The following is an 18,167-nucleotide window of genomic DNA, read 5'->3' on the forward strand; positions in this document are numbered from 1 at the left end:
CATGGGGCTGCTCCCCCCTCCCCCTCCAGCATCCTGCAAACACAATCTGAGACATCACGAACCCTGGAACCTGGGAGGCAACTCACCAACCATGAGTCTCTCTTGTTCCCACAGAATGTCTATCTGTCGTCCTAACAATGGAGTCCCCAATGACTAATGCTCTGATCATCTCCCCCCCCATTTCCTTTCTGAGCAACGGGAACAGAGTCTGTGCCAGAGACCTGTACCCCATGGCTTATCCCTGGTAAGACATCCCCCCCAACAGTATCCAAAAGGATATATTTGTTATTGAGGGGAAGGATCCCTGCACTGCCTGCCCGTTCCCTTTCTGTCCCCTTACTGTAACCCATCTGCCTTTTACTTGTACCTGAGATGTGACTACCTGCCTGTAACTCCTTTCAATAACCCCCTCCAACTCCCAAATGATTCGAAGTTCATCCAGCTCCAGTTCCCTAATGCAGTTTTTGAGGAACTGGAGTTGGGTGCACTTCCAGCAGATGAAGTCAGCAGGGACACTAATGGTGACCCTTACCTCTCACATTCTATGGGAGGAACATTCAACTGCCCTAACTGCCATTCCCACTATTCTAAATTCCTAAAGAGACTATTGAAAAATAAAGAATGGGAGTTGGAGGGTTGTGGGAGGGAAGTGGCAAGTGGGAAGGTTGAGGAACAGAAGAGGTGAATGTGAAGATTGGGAGACGGAAGTGTGAGTGGAGAGGCAGGAGAGGGAAATGGTGAACAGGAAACAGTTTGGTTGATAAAAAGGACTGAGCATGTTAGTAACTGCGTTAAAAGGGAGGTAGAGAGATTCTGGAGAAGGTACAAAACAGATTTTCAGGCAATTTTTCTTTCAAACCCAGACAACAGCTACAGCAGTCCATGAATCTGTCCACAAGCTGAATCCTGCAGATATGGTCTGTTTATATGGGGAAATGGTGAGCTGTCATAGTTTACCATCAAATGCCAAATTCCCTCCCCATCCTTTGCAAAATCTGGGCCAATATTCATCAATTAGTTTCCAACATCACAGTATTAGGTGGAGGAAGCTGGCGCTTCCAAGCCTGGATGTTAATCAACTTGTCTGTAAAGACAATGAAAGGCAGATAAAACTCAAAGACGGAATGTTGGTTCAAGAGGTAGAATGTAGGTGAGGAATACTGGTCAGCTAAGGATAATTGGGAGGCACGTTGGCACAGTGGTTAGCACTGCTGCCTCACAGCGCCAGAGACCAGGGTTCAATTCCCGCCTCAGGCGACTGACTGTGTGGAGTTTGCACGTTCTCCCTGTGTCTGTGTGGGTTTCCTCCAGGTGCTCCGGTTTCCTCCCACAGTCCAAAGATGTGCAGGTCAGGTGAATTGGCCATGCTAAATTGCCCGTAGTGTTAGGTAAGGGGTAAATGTAGGGGTATGGGTGGGTTGCGCTTCGGCGGGGCGGTGTGGACTTGTTGGGCCAGAGGGCCTGTTTCCACACTGTAAGTAATCTAATCTAACCACTGGAAAAAGTGGGAATATAAACCATTGAGAGAGATACACAATGTAGAAGCAAATGAGAACAGTCCCTGTAATGGTTAGGACAGTTTGTATTTCTGTTTATTTGCTGAATAAGACTGGTTCTCAATTGTCAGCAGGATATTGTCCTTAAATTTTTTTATTTACTGATTGACTAGTGCAAACAACTAGACTTATTTGAGATCTTGACTGTATTTCCTGTCTGGTCTCTATTTTCCATCGGTTACAGAAACCAGGTTCTAAATCAAAATGATTCACATTATGATGACTTTTATCTATTTGTCAGAATTATCTGTTTAATTAACCAACTGACTTCATTTAGGTGTTTGAACTTGTCACCAGTGATAAAGTATGATGTTGTAAATCAGAATGATATATTACAATTCAGACTGTGGTTACATTTTCTGCCAGAAATCTATCAACAGCATATTTATATCTAACAATTTAAACCATGTGACCTTTTAAGTTTCCTGTTAGGTTAAATGTATTTGATGCTTAAAATTTTGCTATTAAGTTTTTAATTATTTAAGTTATGATTTTTTTAATTTATGCAACCTCAATCAGAACTCATCCTGCTGCTCTTACCCTCCCACAGACATCAAATTGCCTAGTAACAGCGAATATATCGCTAGCCAGTTTGAGAACTTAGTGATCACTTTGCTGAATTTGAAAAAGTGATAGTTTACTGTTCTTTAAAAAGTGCCCAGGACAATTCCAAGTGCGGGGATAACCAATCAGTCATGGAATAATGGCAGCATGTACAAGCTGTGAAATCGTGAGATTTGCAGTAATGCTAAGCATATGATGATGAGACAATAGGTGCAGGAGTAGGCCATTCTGCCCTTCGAGCCTGCACCACCATTCAATATGATCATGGCTGATCATCCTTAATCAGTATCCTGTTCCTGCCTTATTTCCATAACCCTTGATTCCACTATCCTTGAGAGCTCTATCCAACTCTTTCTGAAATGAATCCAGAGACTAGGCCTCCACTGCCCTCTGGGGCAGAGCATTCCACACAGCCACCACTCTCTGGGTGAAGAAGGTAAGAACAATGACTGCAGATGCTGGAAACCAGATTCTGGATTAGTGGTGCTGGAAGAGCACAGCAGTTCAGGCAGTATCCAAGGAGCAGCGAAATTGACGTTTCGGGCAAAATCCCTTCATCAGGAATAAAGGCAGTGAGCCTGAAGCGTGGAGAGATAAGCTAGAGGAGGGTGGGGGTGGGGAGAAAGTAGCATAGAGTACAATGGGTGAGTGGGGGAGGGGATGAAGGTGATAGGTTAGGGAGGAGAGGGTGGAGTGGATAGGTGGAAAAGGAGATAGGTAGGTAGGACAAGTCCGGACAAGTCATGGGGACAGTGCGGAGCTGGAAGTTTGGAACTAGGGAGAAGTGGGGGAAGGGGAAATGAGGAAACTGTTGAAGTCCACATTGATGCCCTGACGTTGAAGTATTCCAAGGCGGAAGATGAGGCGTTCTTCCTCCAGGCATCTGGTGGTGAGGGAGCGGCGGTGAAGGAGGCCCAGGACCTCCATGTCCTCAGCAGAGTGGGAGGGGGAGTTGAAATGTTGGGCCACGGGGCAGTGTGTTGATTGGTGCGGGTGTCCGGGAGATGTTCCCTAAAGCGCTCTGCTAGGAGGCGCCCAGTCTCCCCAATGTAGAGGAGACCGCATCAGGAGCAACAGATACAATAAATTATATTAGTGGATGTGCAGGTAAAACTTTGATGGATGTGGAAGGCTCCTTTAGGGCCTTGGATAGAGGTGAGGGAAGAGGTGTGGGCGCAGGTTTTACAGTTCCTGCGGTGGCGGATAAAGGGGGCAGTAGGAAGAGGTGTCCCCAAGTTGGCGTTTGGCTTCAGCGGTGTAGAGGTCAGTGCGCCAGACTACCACTGTGTCCCCTTTATCGGCTGGCTTGATGGTGAGATTGGGATTGGAGCAGAGAGATTGGAGGGCTGCGCGTTGTGAGGGTGAGAGGTTGGAGTGGGTGAGGGGGTAGACAGGTTGAGGCAGTTAATGTCCCGGCGGCAGTTGGAAATGAAGAGTTCGAGGGCAGGTAATAGGCCAGCGCGGGGTGGTCGAGGGCAGGTAATAGGCCCCAGCTATGCCTGTCTCTGTGTTGGCTACGTAGAGCAGTTGATCTTCCGTAATTATACTGGCACCACTCCCCACCTCTTCCTCCGCTACATTGATGACTGCATTGGCGCCACCTCGTGCTCCCGCGAGGAGGTTGAGCAATTTATCAACTTTTCACCAACACAATCCACCCTGACCTTAAATTTACCTGGACCATCTCTGACACCTCCCTCCCCTTCCTGGACCTCTCCATCTCCATTAATGGCGACCAACTTGACACTGACATTTTTTACAAACCCACCGACTCCCACAGCTACCTGGATTACACCTCTTCCCACCCTACCTCTTGCAAAAATGCCACCCCATATTCCCAATTCCTTCGCCTCCGCCGTATCTGCTCCCAGGAGGACCAGTTCCACCACAGAACACACCAGATGGCCTCCTTCTTTAGAGACCGCAATTTCCCTTCCCATGTGGTTAAAGATGCCCTCCAACGCATCTCGTCCACATCCCGCATCTCCGCCCTCAGACTCCACCCCTCCAACCATAACAAGGTCAGAATGCCTCTGGTGCTCACCTTCCACCCTACCAACCTTCACATAAACCAAATCATCCGCCGACATTTCCGCCACCTCCAAAAAGACCCCACCACCAGGGATATATATTTCCCTCCCCTCCCCTTTCCGCCTTCCGCAAAGACCGTTCCCTCAATTACTACCTGGTCAGGTCCACGCCCCCCTACAACCCACCCTCCCATCCTGGCACTTTCCCCTGCCACCACAGGAACTGTAAAACCTGCACCCACACCTCTTCCCTCACCTCTATCTAAGGCCCTAAAGGAGCCTTCCACATCCATCAAAGTTTTACCTGCACATCCACGAATATCATTTATTGTATCTGTTGCTCCTGATACGGTCTCCTCTACATTGGGGAGACTGGGCGCCTCCTAGCAGAGCGCTTTAGGGAACATCTCCCGGACATCCGCACCAATCAACCACACCGCCCTGTGGCCCAACATTTCAACTCCCCCTCCCACTCTGCTGAGGACATGGAGGTCCTGGGCCTCCTTCACCGCCGCTCCCTCACCACCAGACGCCTGGAGGAAGAACACCTCATCTTCCACCTTGGAACACTTCAACCCCAGGGCATCAATGTGGACTTCAACAGTTCCCTCATTTCCCCTTTCCCCACCTCACCCTCGTTGCAAACTTCCAGCTCAGCACTGTCCCCATGACTTGTTTGGACTTGTCCTACCTGCCTATCTCCTTTTCCACCTATCCACTCCACCCTCTCCTGCCTGACCTATCACATTCATCCCCTCCCCCACTCACCCATTGTACTCTATGCTACTTTCTCCCCATCCCCACCCTCCTCTAGCTTATCTCTCCACGCTTCAGGCTCACTGCCTTTATTCCTGACGAAGGGTGTTTTCCCGAAACGTCGATTTCGCTGATCCTTGGATGCTGCCTGACCTGTTGTGCTCTTCCAGCACCACTAATCCAGAATCTGGGTGAAGAAGTTTCTCCTCATCTCTGTCCTAAATGGTTTACCCTGTATTTTTAAGCTGTGTCCTCTGGTTTGGCACTCACCCATGAGCGGAAACATGTTTCCTGCCTCCAGAGTGTCCAATCCTTTAATAATCTTATATGTCCCAATCAGATCCCCTCTCAGTCTTCTAAACTCAAGGGTATACAAGCCCAGTCGCTCCAGTCTTTCAGCATAAAGTAGTCCCGCAATTCCAGGAATTGACCTTGTGAACTTACGCTGCACTCCCTCAATAGCCAGAATGTCTTTCCTCATGGGGTTGGTGGGGGAGGGAGCTGTGAAAATCCAACTGCCAAATCTATATGCTGGTTGGTATGAATGGAGATGGAGAAGGGTGATAATCCAACATTGCAACCCCATTTGATATTGAAAAAGCTGAGAGAGAGCAACAGATCTCAATTGGGATTTTTTTCTGTATACAGAGCCAGAAAGAAAATCAATAATTTATTTATTTTTCATCTCAGTCAATCTAAAAGGAAATCCAACAGCAACTAGAATTTGTGTGTAATTGATACCATGATGTTCCTTTTATAAATCATGTGATCACAATAATGATAGAATAGGCTTAAAGAGACTACCAACTTTGCAATTAAATTGCTATTCATTCTCCAATAAGCACTGTTGCAGATGGTTAAATTATTTTATGAAACTGCAGTTGTCAAGTTGAAATGAATGTCAATATAACATTGAAGTGTATGGTAATTTTATAACTGCATTATAGAATCACATAGCACAAACAGAAGCAATTCAGCCCATCATGGCTGTGCAGCCATTTGAAGGTATTTGTTCGGTCCTACAAACTTGCTCCTTATCTAAAGCCCTGCACTCTTTCTCTCTTCAAATATTTATCCATCTACCTGTTTTGAAAATTACAACTGAATCTGCCCCCAACACTCTTATGTGAAGCATTCCAGATCATAACTCATCAAGGTGTTAAAACATTGTCTCCTCCTCCTCCCTTTTCTGGGTCATACCAAGTACTTGAAACCTCCTCTGCACCTTCATCAAGTCCTTGACACTTTTCCTAAAGTGTGATGCCCAGAATTGGACACAATATTCCAGCTGAGACCTAAGACCTAAAGGTATAGGATAACCTCCTGTCCTTTCTACTCCATACCTTGTATTTCTAAACCCCAGGATCACACATGCATTTTTGACATTTGTATCAATTTATCCTGCTATCTATAAAGATTTGTGTAATTACACACAGTTTTCTATTTCCATTGCCCTATAAAATTACCAGTTAGTTTTTGCTGCTTCTTCATCTCATTCTTCCCATTTCCTCTCATATAAAAAGTAACCTAAGCTTCTTGTTTGCACATATACTTGTTTTAACTGCATTACTTTTGAAAGGTCTATTAACTATTTCATGTTGTGTTCTGTCACAGAGTTCGTTCATAAACAGACCTGCCCTAGGATGCATGCCTCCTGAGAATTATGTTCAGAAACTATCTGACACTCTGCTTTCAGTGAGTTTAACTATGTTGCGGGAAGGAAAGGGACGGTAATGTATGACAGCATTTCAGGCTAGTTGGGGCATAATTTAATGGATTAAAAAATGTTGTTCTATTTAATCTCTCTTTGTGAATGCTGTGTAGCAGACAGTCATAGAGATGTACAGCATGGAAACAGACCCTTCGGTCCAACCCGTCCATGCTGACCAGATATCCCAACCCAATCTAGTCCCACCTGCCAGCACCCAGCCCATATCCCTCCAAACCCTTCCTATTCATATACCCATCCAAATGCCTCTTAAATATTGCAATTGTACCAACCTCCACCACATCCTCTGGTAGCTCATTCCATACATGTACCACCCTCTGCGTGAAAAAGTTGCCCTTAGGTCTCTTTTATATCTTTCCCCTCTCACCCTAAACCTATGCCCTCTAGTTCTGGACTCCCTCACCCCAGGGAAAAGACTTTGTCTATTTATCCTATCCATGCCCCTCATAATTTTGTAAACTTCTATAAGGTCACCCCTCAGCCTCCAATGCTCCAGGGAAAACAGCCCCAGCCTGTTCAGCCTCTCCCTGTAGCTCAGATCCTCCAACCCTGGCAACATTCTTGTAAATCTTTTCTGAACCCTTTCAAGTTACACAACATTTTTCCGATCAGAAGGAGACCAGAATTGCTCGCAATATTCCACCAGTGGCCTAACCAATGTCCTGTACAGCCACAACATGACCTCCCAACTGCTGTACTCAGTACTCTGACCAATAAAAGAAAACATACCAAACGCCTTCTTCACTATCCTATCTACCTGCGACTCCACCTTCAAGGAGCTATGAACTTGCACTCCAAAGGTCTTTTTATTCAGCAACACTCTCTAGGACCTTACCATTAAGTATATAAATCCCGCTAAGATTTGCTTTCCCATAATGCAGCACCTCACATTTATCTGAATTAAACTCCATCTGCCACTTCTCAGCCCATTGGCCCATCTGTTGTCACCTAAGGTAACCTTCTTCGCTGTCCACTACACCTCCAATTTTGATGTCACCTGCAAATTTGCTAGCAATACTTCTTATGCTCGCATCAAAATCATTTATGTAAATGACAAAAAAGAGAGGATCCAGTTCCGATCCTTGTGGCACTCCACTGGTCACAGGCCTCCAGTCTGAAAAACGACCTTCCACCACTACCACCCTCTGTCTTCTACCTTTAAGCCAGTTCCATATCCAAATGGCAAGTTCTCCCTGTATTCTGTCGAACGCCTTACTGAAGTCCATATAGATCACGTCTACCGCTCTGCCCTCATTGATCCTCTTTGTTACTTCTTCAAAAAGTTCAATCAAGTTTGTGAGACATGATTTCCCACGGACAAAGCCATGTTGACTATCCCTAATCAGTCATTGCCTTTCCAAATACATGTACATCCTTTCCCTCAGGATTCCCCCCAACTTGCCCCACACTAACATCAGGCTCACTGGTCTATAGTTTCCTGGCTTGTCCTTACCACCCTTCTTAAAGAGTGGCACCACGTTAGCCAACCTCCAGTCTTCCGGCACCTCACCTGTGACTATCGGTGATACAAAAGACTAATCCAAAATATGTGGAATTCTGAATACAGTAGTATTTGTGTTATCCAACACTGGACCTACCCGAACTTTCTACCAGCTGGCATTTCCAAACCTGGACTACTGTGTTTTGTTGCTTTAGCAAGAAAAGGTAATGTTGCTGGGCAATTAAAATTGAAGTACACATGAGTTATTATGAAAAGCTACTTGGATTCTGCTCAAGAATGTTTTTATTATTCAACCATAGGCCTGTAATAAAATTGAAATGCTATTTAAATAGTTAAAGGCAGCACTTCTGTGCTGCAAATTGCCCAGTGCTGGCCTCTCTGTCAGACCCTGGCTCCCAAGAGACGAAGAAGCCAGTGAGAGAGGGTGGGGGATTGAAGGAAACACAGGCTTGGGTTTGCTGCTCATGTATTGATTATTTTGGTACCTATTTTGTCACTAATGGCAGTAGCCAAAAGTATAACTGACAAATGTTCCAAGATTGTTCGATGCCTTTGCTATTTGTCTATTAACTATGAAAAGAAAACATCTGAGGTTTGAGACTAGAATGCCCAGGACATTGTTTATCCTACTGGACCTATTAAACATGTTCCCTTTGACAAGAAATCCCTTTAACCAGCATTTTGATTAGCTAGCACCACCAATTTTGAGACTGTGCTGGATAGTGCAAGTTTTAAAGTATTACGATGTGATTCAGTCTTTGTTACCTCTTACCATGCTACAATAGACCCTGTACACTAAGGATTAATTTGCTGCAGGTTTTATTTCATTTGGAAAATTGCATTGCTAACGCAGAGTAAATCAGAGTCATTAGGAGCCTGGATTTCATAACAATTTTTTCAAAAAAATATATAAGCCTCCACCAGAACCAACACCGATACCAGTGAAAACTAAAGTGTGCTATGAGGCAAAGCTAAGGCTAAGCACCTAAGTGGAAAGCTATGCCTAAGATGACTGTCTTTAAATTGTTTCAGACATTGGGATTTCGTTGATGCACAACCATGGTGAATATATTATTATTGAGGCCCAAAATTTGTTCCTAAACAGGTCGCTCCAAAAGGTTTGAAGCAGGTACAAACTATGTCATGTGGCTCCTGTTCCAATGAGAACGCCTTCAAAGCAGCTTGCATCTGGTATCGAGTAAGTCAAAACATTGCCACTTTATTTTCAAAATTTGTCCATGTAAAGGCAATATGTTAATACACTTGCATCTGCATCATACAGAAGTACTGAAAGAATCATTTTGACAACCCCTGTTTGGCATTTTGACAATGTAGTGAAAATTATGCAGTGAGCCATCATTAAAAATAAAGATCACATTCTGGATTCTGACAAGATTTTGGACGGGCCGATGGATATCTTCAAGGTGAAAATGGAGTTTCATTTATCGAAGGTAGCTGGTTACAGAGGAGCAACTCATAGAACCACAGGGGGGGGGGGGTGGAGAGGGATTCTGTTTCAAAAACTATCTGCGCGTTTTGTTAGAACATTTCAATAGTGAACAGCTTAGTTCTGCTCATTAAATTAGTTCTGGTTTTGAAGTTTGGTAAATTGTGCTTGAATATAGCACTGACTGAGATGAAAGCTTCCACTCTGTTGGTTTTAATGGTCCTAAATAAAATGAGATTGAGCAGCTACAATCCAACACAAAGTGAGCAACACCATCATTTGAGCAAAAGACTTTAAGCATCATCAGTGAGAGAAACATAAAATTGCATCTTCATTGTCCCCACATTTTTGTGCAATGGTTTTGGATGATGATTTTTCTATTGCTATTTGCACCGCCTTTACATTCATCTTTAATTTTGTCACTTGATCAATTACCATCTTCTTTCATTTTCCACCATTATCCCTTTAGTCATTTAATCTTGTCTGCCTTTCACTCTAGCATAGAACCTCCATGTAATGCTCTCTTCACCCTATCCACACCCACTCCCACCACTTTTTTCCTACCTCTGAATTTTGTTAGAAACTGTTACACCTGTTTCCTGTTCTGAAGAAAGATCACTAAACTGATACATTAATACTGTTTCTCTCTTTAAAGAAGCTGCCTGACCTGCTGAGTATTTCCAGCACATTGTGGTTTGAAAAAATGGAAGCACTGTTAAGAATATGCAGTTCCTTTGATGAAACTGGAATTGAAGGAGCTTTATTCTGGACCTGGTCATGTATTATCTGCGCTAAATATACTTGATGCTGAATCTATGTCAAAAGCAATAAAATATGTCATTTCCCAGCAGCTCAACAACATAATTATTCACCAGAAAATTCAATTCACGTTCCAAAATACATTCTAATAAAGTTGTGAAATCCTGATCAATAACAGATATGCATTGATCATGTCATTAAATGATTTCATGATTTACAGAATAGTGTGGAGAGAAGAAAACATTACACTTATTGGTCATCGGATGATAGAAAGGACACTAATTATTTTGTCTTTAATTGTGTCCATTTGCTTTAGAAATGTAAGAATCAATAGAAATATCGACACATTGCCTACTTTCTGATAAACTCCTAGAGTCACTTGAAAATCATAATCCAGAATATACTTAGAAAATAGGAACAGGAGTAGGTCATTTGGCCCATTGAGCCTGCTCCACCATTAGTGTGATCAAGGCTAGTCATCCCATAGTTTTACACCCCTTTAACCATAAAACCAATATCTATTTCCTTCTTGAAAACATTTAATGTTTTGACTTCAACCATTTTCCGGCAGAAAGTACCACAGCATCACCTCTCTCTGGGTGAAGAAGTTTCTGTATTCTCAGTTCTAAATGGCTTATCAGACTGTGACTTCTGGCTCTGTAATCTCTAGTCATTGGGAACATCCACCCCCTCCAGTTCTGTTAAAATTTGAAAGGTGTTTGAGATTCTCCCATCATTCTTCTCAAGTCCAGTGAATATTGTCCTAACTGATCCAGTCTTTCTTCATATGGCAGCCCTGCCATCTGAGGATTCAGTAAACCTTCAATGCATTTCATTCATAGCCAGAGCATCTTTTCTTAGATAAGGAGACCAGAACTGCACATAATACTTCAGGTGTGGTTGCACCAACATTCTGTACATTTGCAGCAAGACATTCCTGTTCCTGGACTCAAATCTTTAACTAATAAGGCCAATATACAATTTGCTTTTTTCACCACCTGCTGCATCTACATGTTTACTTTCAGCGACTGGTGTATAAGCACACCCAGGTTTCATTGAACCTCCCACTTTCCCAATCTATTGCCATTCAGTTAATAATCTGCATTCCTGTTTTTTGCTCCCAAAATGAATAGTCCCACATTTATCCACATTATACTTCATCTGCCATGCATTTGCCCATTCACTCAACTTCGCCAAATCACATTAGAACATCTCTGCATCCTCCTCCCAGCTAACCCTTCCACCCATCTGCAATATTTTGTAGATATTGCATTTAGTTCCCTCATCTAAATGATTAATATATATATTGTGAATAACTAGAGTCCAAGCACAGCGGTACCCACTCGTCACTGGCTACCTCTCAGAGTTTCCTGTATACCAACCAGTTTTCTATCTATGTCAATAAGCTAGCCCATGCACTTTAATTTTATATGCTAATCTCTTATCTGGGACTTTATCCAAACCATTCTGAGTGTCCAAGTAAACCACATCTACCTTATCACACTACAAGTTACAATCTTGAAAAAGATTTGATCTGTGGTTGGTGAAACTTTCTTAGTGAGTGAGAAAGGTTTATGGAGGTAGCATTTAAGAACTTACATCATTGGCTTGTACTGACCTTTCAACCCATTTAAAATCAAAAGTGGCAGTTGACACAGCAAAAGACAAAGCTTTTGTATAGCAGCTCCATCACTGTTACCTCTTTAGGCAGTTCTCAACAAATGTAACATCTGGAATATGCTGTTAATAGTCTGCTCTGACAGACCCTCCAATGCAGAAGATAAATGAGTCATTAGGTATCATTTTCCTTTTGCTCTGTAGAACAAAGAAAGAGGGAACGCTATACACACAAAGGAAGAGCTGGATTCTTGTATGGTCAACAAGGTAAGTGCTTAAGGTCTGAGGATATTCAACTTTAATGTTCCTTTCATGCCAACTCCTTAAAGCTGGTAGCTGATTTTTTTTTTCATTTTGTTTTTGTTATACTCTCCACTAGAAAAACTAAGTAAATAGGTGTTTCATTCCAGCTGTAAACTGTCTTATTAAACCATTATTTGTTGCTTTCCTGGTGTGTATTTTCCAGTGTTTTTGGTCTTTTTTTGTTCAATACATCTGAACAATCGTGAGAAATGGCACATATTCAAGACTTTCATTGATTGTGCATGTTAACAAATGTAGGCCTATAAATTTTTCCTCAGAGTCATAGCGTCATAGAGATGTACAGCAGGGAAACAGACCCTTCAGTCCAACTCGTCCATGCTGACTGGATATCCTAAACTAATCTAGTCCCATTTGCCAGCACTTGGCCCATATCCCTCTAAAACATTCCTATTCATATACCCATCCAGATGTCTTTTAAATGCTGTAATTGTACCAGCCTCCACCACTTCCTCTGGTAGCTCATTCCATAAACGCACCATTCTCTGTATGAAAAAGTTCCCCCTTAGGTCCGTTTTATATCTTTCCCCTCTCACCCTAAACTTATGCACTCTAGTTCTGGACTTCCCCCATCTCAGGGAAAAGACCTTGTCTATTTATCCTAATTTACACTGTGATGATTCTGCTGGATATTTTGTATTTTGACTATTCCTTTGAACTGCTGGTGCCCTCCCAATCTCAGCACTTATCAATATTTTATCCCACAACAAATCCCTCAAATCCACCATCCCAAGTGATTGCTGAACTATGTCAGCCCCTAACATTCCAAGACTTCAAAACTAAAATTTTCATCCTGATGTTTAAATCCTTCCAAAGCCTGAATCCTTCCAAACCACGAGAACCTTCCTTGGCCTGCTGCAATGTTCCAGTGAGGCTCAACGCAAACTGGAGGAACAGCATCTCATCTTCCGACTAGGCACGTTACAGCCTGCCGGTCTCAACATTGACTTCAACAACTTCAGATGATTATCCCATCTCGACCCCTCTGTTTTCATTCTGCTCGGTAATTTTATTTCATTTACTTTTTTTAAATTTTTTTTTCACTGTTCTGTTCCTCTTATTTCTTGATTATCTCTCTTTCTCTCGCTCCCCACTCTCTCATCACCTTTTTCCTCTCCTCTTCCCCCTTTGCTACCCTTCTCCCCATTTCCCATTTTTGCCTCTGCTTCACCCATCCCCCCATGCCCCACATATTTTGTCACATTGCACTGGCTTCAGCCTTGGTCATTCACAGCTCCTAATCTCCCTATAATCTCTCTACGCACTGTCATTATCACCTCTTTATTGCTACCTTTGCTTCTGGAGCCATGACTCACCTTCTCTCTGCCTCGTATAAATACCTCCCTATTTCTCCCCTTTTTTTAGCTTTGACAAAGGGTCGGTTAGACTTGAAATGTCAGCTCTTTTCTCTCCTTACAGATGCTGCCAGACCTGCTGAGATTTTCCAGCATTTTCTCTTTTGGCATGAGAATCTTCTCTTGTCCTAAACTACACCACCCCTACTCTGAATGGTCTGTGCCTCTAACTCTACTGTTGTAGTAGTGTCCATTAATTCACGGTACATTCGTTAAAAATAAATTGATAATGACCTGGTCATTAGACTTATGCTAATTGAAGATATAGCTGTCTCCTTTTGGAATATAGAAACTAACAAATGGGCTACTTGTCTCATACTGTAGAATAGTACAATGGGCAAAATGTAGAGTGAACTCTTGCCCCACCAACCCTCAAAGCTGAGTTTCCAGGTGGGGCTTGTGGTTTTATGGTGGGTGGGGGAGAGGGTGTGGAGTAGAGAAACCACCACCTTTCCAACTGGCCCCAAGTCAAACTTCAGGCAGGAAGGATGAGGGTTAGTTCAGCCCCTGAAACCATTGAGGGCCTTATTCTACCACCACTGGTATTCGACAGGCAGGACACTCTCCCTCCAGCAAGACTGAGCAGTAAACCTGTTGGGTTTGCCTGCAGCCTAGAAAGGGGAGTAGATCATTCTTCCTCTTCAGACACCTGTGCAGATCAAAGGACTGGCATTCTCCTGAAGGAAGAGTGATCAATGTTTTCACTCCCTCTGAAGGGGGAATATTACTGACAACTCAGTGTTACCAGCTTTCTGGTGCACCTCTGTGAACAGGTTGCATTCTAAACCTAGTTCCGTTAGGAATTGTGAGATGTGTAGAACCCAGTGAAAGTCTGGGAGGAAAAATAATTCACAAACTTTCAGCCTGGTTGCATAGTACTACCAATGAATCTGTTAGGCTGGCAATTGAAAATGGAGACAATCACTGGACCACAAGGGAGGGAAAAGGGGTTGTGATTGACATTTCCTCTTTCTCTGGCATCAGTTGAAATCCCTTTTCCTCAGTCCTTCAAAGTGGAAATATCCCCGGTTTCTTTTCTGTATGTAATTGTCAAAGTAGATAGATTGATAAACTCATATGTTATCGGATTTGCAATGAATACATTGAAAAGGATGTAAGGAGCCAAAAACCAGACCATTCAGGTGTCATGTGAAACAGTGTCACCTAGTGGTGATACATATCTAATCTTGCTGCTTCTTTCTTCAGGCACCTGGTAGCCCTGACATAACTATTCTATCCTTCATGGGCGGTTTTCATGGAAGAACATTTGGTAAGGAAAATGCTGTTAAATTAAAATTACAAAGAAACTATGGTCAGGAATAGGCCATTTGTCTTTGGAACCTACTTTGCCATTCAATATCATCCTGGCTGACTCCATATCTCAACGTCATACTCCTGCTTTCTCTCCATATCAACTGATGCCTTTCATTTCCAAAAATGTATCAATCTATTTCTTAAATGTAATTGGTCACCGGTCTCCACAGCCTTCTGTGGTAGCAAATTCCACAGGCTGATCACCTTTTGAGTGAAGAAATATTTCATCATCTCAGCCCTAAATGGCATACTCAGTATCCTGAGACTGTGATTCCTGGTTCTAGACTCCCCTATTAGAGGAAACATCCTCCCTTTCACTAGTCTGTCTAGCCCTGTTACAATTTTGCATGCTTCAAACTACTTCCCTCACATTCTTCTAAATTCTAGTTAATACAAGCCTATATGAACCAATCTCGCTTCATGGGACAGTCCTGCCAGCTTTGGTGTCAGCTGAGTGAACCTCCACTGCACTCTCTCTATGGCAGATATATCCTCCCTGAGGTAGGGAGAGCAAAACTGTGCACAATCCTGATGATTTGCCCCTTAATGGGCTTTGCATGTAAATTATTCAATTGGAAACATGGTTATTTACTGATCGTGGTTAATAGATGAAAAAAATACCATGGATGGTTTGGTAATGGGAACAAAAAAATGTTCAGTTGTATGTAAGAGCACTTTTGGATATGAAAATGAAAAAAACATTTAAAATGCTTCCAGGCCATCAGTGGTACAGTGGTTATGTGTACCAGAAGTACAATCCAGAAGTGTATAATCACATTTCTGAGCAAGCTGATTTGAAAATATTTTAAGCAGATATAAAGAGACAAGCACTGAAACTTGAAAGTTGCGTTTGAAAGTGGATGCTTGTAATGCTTTACACTACAAATTAATGTTGAATTGTGTAAAGATTAGCTCCAGTACTATCTTTTACCAACTAGCTTCCTTGAATTTAGGGTTGGTTAGCTCAGTTGGCTGGACAGCTGGTTTGTGATGTAGAGTAATGCCAACAGAGTGGGGTCAATTCTTACACTGGCTAAGATTACCATGAAGGACTCTCCTCCTCAACCTTTCCCCTTGTCTGAGGTGGGATGACCCTCAGGTTAAACCACCACCAATTGTGTCTCTCTAATGAGAGAGCAGCCCTGTGGTCTGGTAGGAGTATGGCAACGTTACCTTTTACCTTCTAATGTAACTTAGTGGAGGCAGATATCTATTAGGAGAACAGTGGAAATACTTTATAACTGGTCTCTTGTGGCAAAGTGGTAGTGTTGCTACCTCTGAACCAGGATGCTTGTGTTTAAATCCCACCTGTTCCAGTGGTGTGTAGTAACTTCTTTGAACAGGTTGATTCGAAAATATCTTTGTCCTAAATCTGCGGTAGTATTTTCAATGTGTTGATTCTTCAAGTCTGAATAGGAATGTGCAATAAATGCTGACCTTGCTAGTGACTTCCACATCTTACAAAAGGTAGGAGGGCTCTTGTCGTGCAATGGCAATGTCCCTGCATTCAAGTCCCACCAACTCTAACGGTGCGTACTAACAACCCTGAACAGGTTGATTATAAAATATTAACTTACAGCAGCTGTTGATGAGTCTAAATTAGGAAGTACCAAATACTGCATTACAATATATTAGAAGTTTTGTGGCCTTGTAGTATTGACCCCACCTCTGATCTAGGAAGCGCAGGTTCAAGTTCCACTGCTCCAGATGTGTACAATAGCAGGTCTGAGCACATTGAATTTGAAATGTCTCTCCACTGGGATCTTGAGCGAACCTCCTGTGTTCACCATCCAAGACTGATATCATCACATTGACTGAAGCTTAATGCAGCCTCCAACATTAATGATCTTTAAAGATACTTCCAATCATAACAATTGTGCAGACCTTATCCACTCTTCAAGAGCATTTAGATCTGCTCCATCATTTGTAACTCCTACATTGCAATTAAGACCCGTATGACTACCAAAATGGGCCCTATCTCAACTCTCAACTTCAAGTCAACCATCAAATTCATGCCTGTGTAAACGTGCCTTGGCCTCTTTTTCCTGCAGATTTTTTTACAGGAAATTAAAGGCAATACTTCCAAATATGAGTCCCACCTACCATTTCTAAAGATTTGCAGTCTTCCCTTCTCCTTAAAAATCCAGCACAGAACATTCAGGAAAGATAGAGAACCCAAGGAACCAGGCAAGATGAAAGTATTGATCAAGGAAAATATTAAAATGCTGGAGAGAGAGAATGTCCTAAAAAGGCAGTATCAGAATATGTTTGGTTAGAGTTAGGAAACAATTAAGATACCTTTACACTGGGTATATTCTATATGCCACTAATTAGTGGGAAAAAGATAACGGCAAATATGCAGGGATATTGAAGAGAACTGCAACAACTACAATGTAGTGATAATGGGTGAGCTTTCTTCCTAAAATGACACAAAATGTAGAGCTATTGTGAGGTAGATAACAATAAACTTCAAGAGGACTCATATGCTGGTGGAATGGATGGACATATCACCAATGAACTTTAATGCTAATAAGAGTGAAGTGACACTGTTTGTTGAGAAGAATGGAGAAAGATATTGTCAATTAAAGTGCACAGTTTTAATAGGAGAAGAGGAAAAGATGATCAAAAAGTGCACAAGTGATTGAAGATGACACAGCAGATTTAGAAATTCTTGAAATAGATAGATGGGATCCTGAGAATTATAATTAGGGCACAGATTCAAATTCAAGCAAGGTATATTGGGCCTTTAAAACACTGGTTTTGTCTAAAGTGTTCAACACAGCAGTGAGTTCAACGTGAGGACTTGATTGAAGTAAAGCTTAAGATGTCTGCTTCCAGTGTGTGTACCTTGTGGTAAGACTTCCCATGACTTCAGACTAGGATTGCATTGCACAAATAATTGCATTTCATTCCAAACATTCCTGATTTGTTACAAATAAAGAAAAATATTGGCATGCATTATCATGTACATACTTTAGTTATGCAAGCTATCAATTATACATAGCATTGTTCTCATGTTTTAGCAATTTGTTAATTCCATAAGTCACTGTATTTGCATTCGGCACACAGTCCTTAAATCATGTCGGTCTCTTAATGGTACACATACATGTTGCTTTCATTGGCTTTTCATCTGGTGAAGTTGCTTCTTCAGGGAGTTTCATTTCCATGTCATTTGTTGTTGCTGTGATAACTGTCATTGTTCTATTTCCATTGTTGGGCTCTTGAAGACCTCTTGGTCTGATGTTTGATGTATTATC

At 42.4% G+C, this 18,167-nt stretch overlaps 1 protein-coding gene across 1 annotated transcript in view; it reads left to right on the forward strand.

Moving 5' to 3' along the window:
- The window catches only part of abat (4-aminobutyrate aminotransferase), a 177,728-nt gene that overhangs the window by 133,910 nt on the left and 25,651 nt on the right, over positions 1–18,167 (forward strand). The window contains exons 7-10 of the mRNA XM_043711576.2: positions 6,521–6,601; positions 9,203–9,295; positions 12,125–12,187; positions 14,803–14,866. Coding sequence (XP_043567511.1) covers positions 6,521–6,601; positions 9,203–9,295; positions 12,125–12,187; positions 14,803–14,866 — 301 coding nt within the window. The remainder of the gene's footprint in view (positions 1–6,520; positions 6,602–9,202; positions 9,296–12,124; positions 12,188–14,802; positions 14,867–18,167) is intronic.

The sequence above is a fragment of the Chiloscyllium plagiosum genome, unplaced genomic scaffold, assembly GCF_037043375.1.
Source record: "Chiloscyllium plagiosum isolate Xiang-an unplaced genomic scaffold, Cpla_swu_hap1 HiC_scaffold_20, whole genome shotgun sequence".
Taxonomy (NCBI): domain Eukaryota; kingdom Metazoa; phylum Chordata; class Chondrichthyes; order Orectolobiformes; family Hemiscylliidae; genus Chiloscyllium; species Chiloscyllium plagiosum.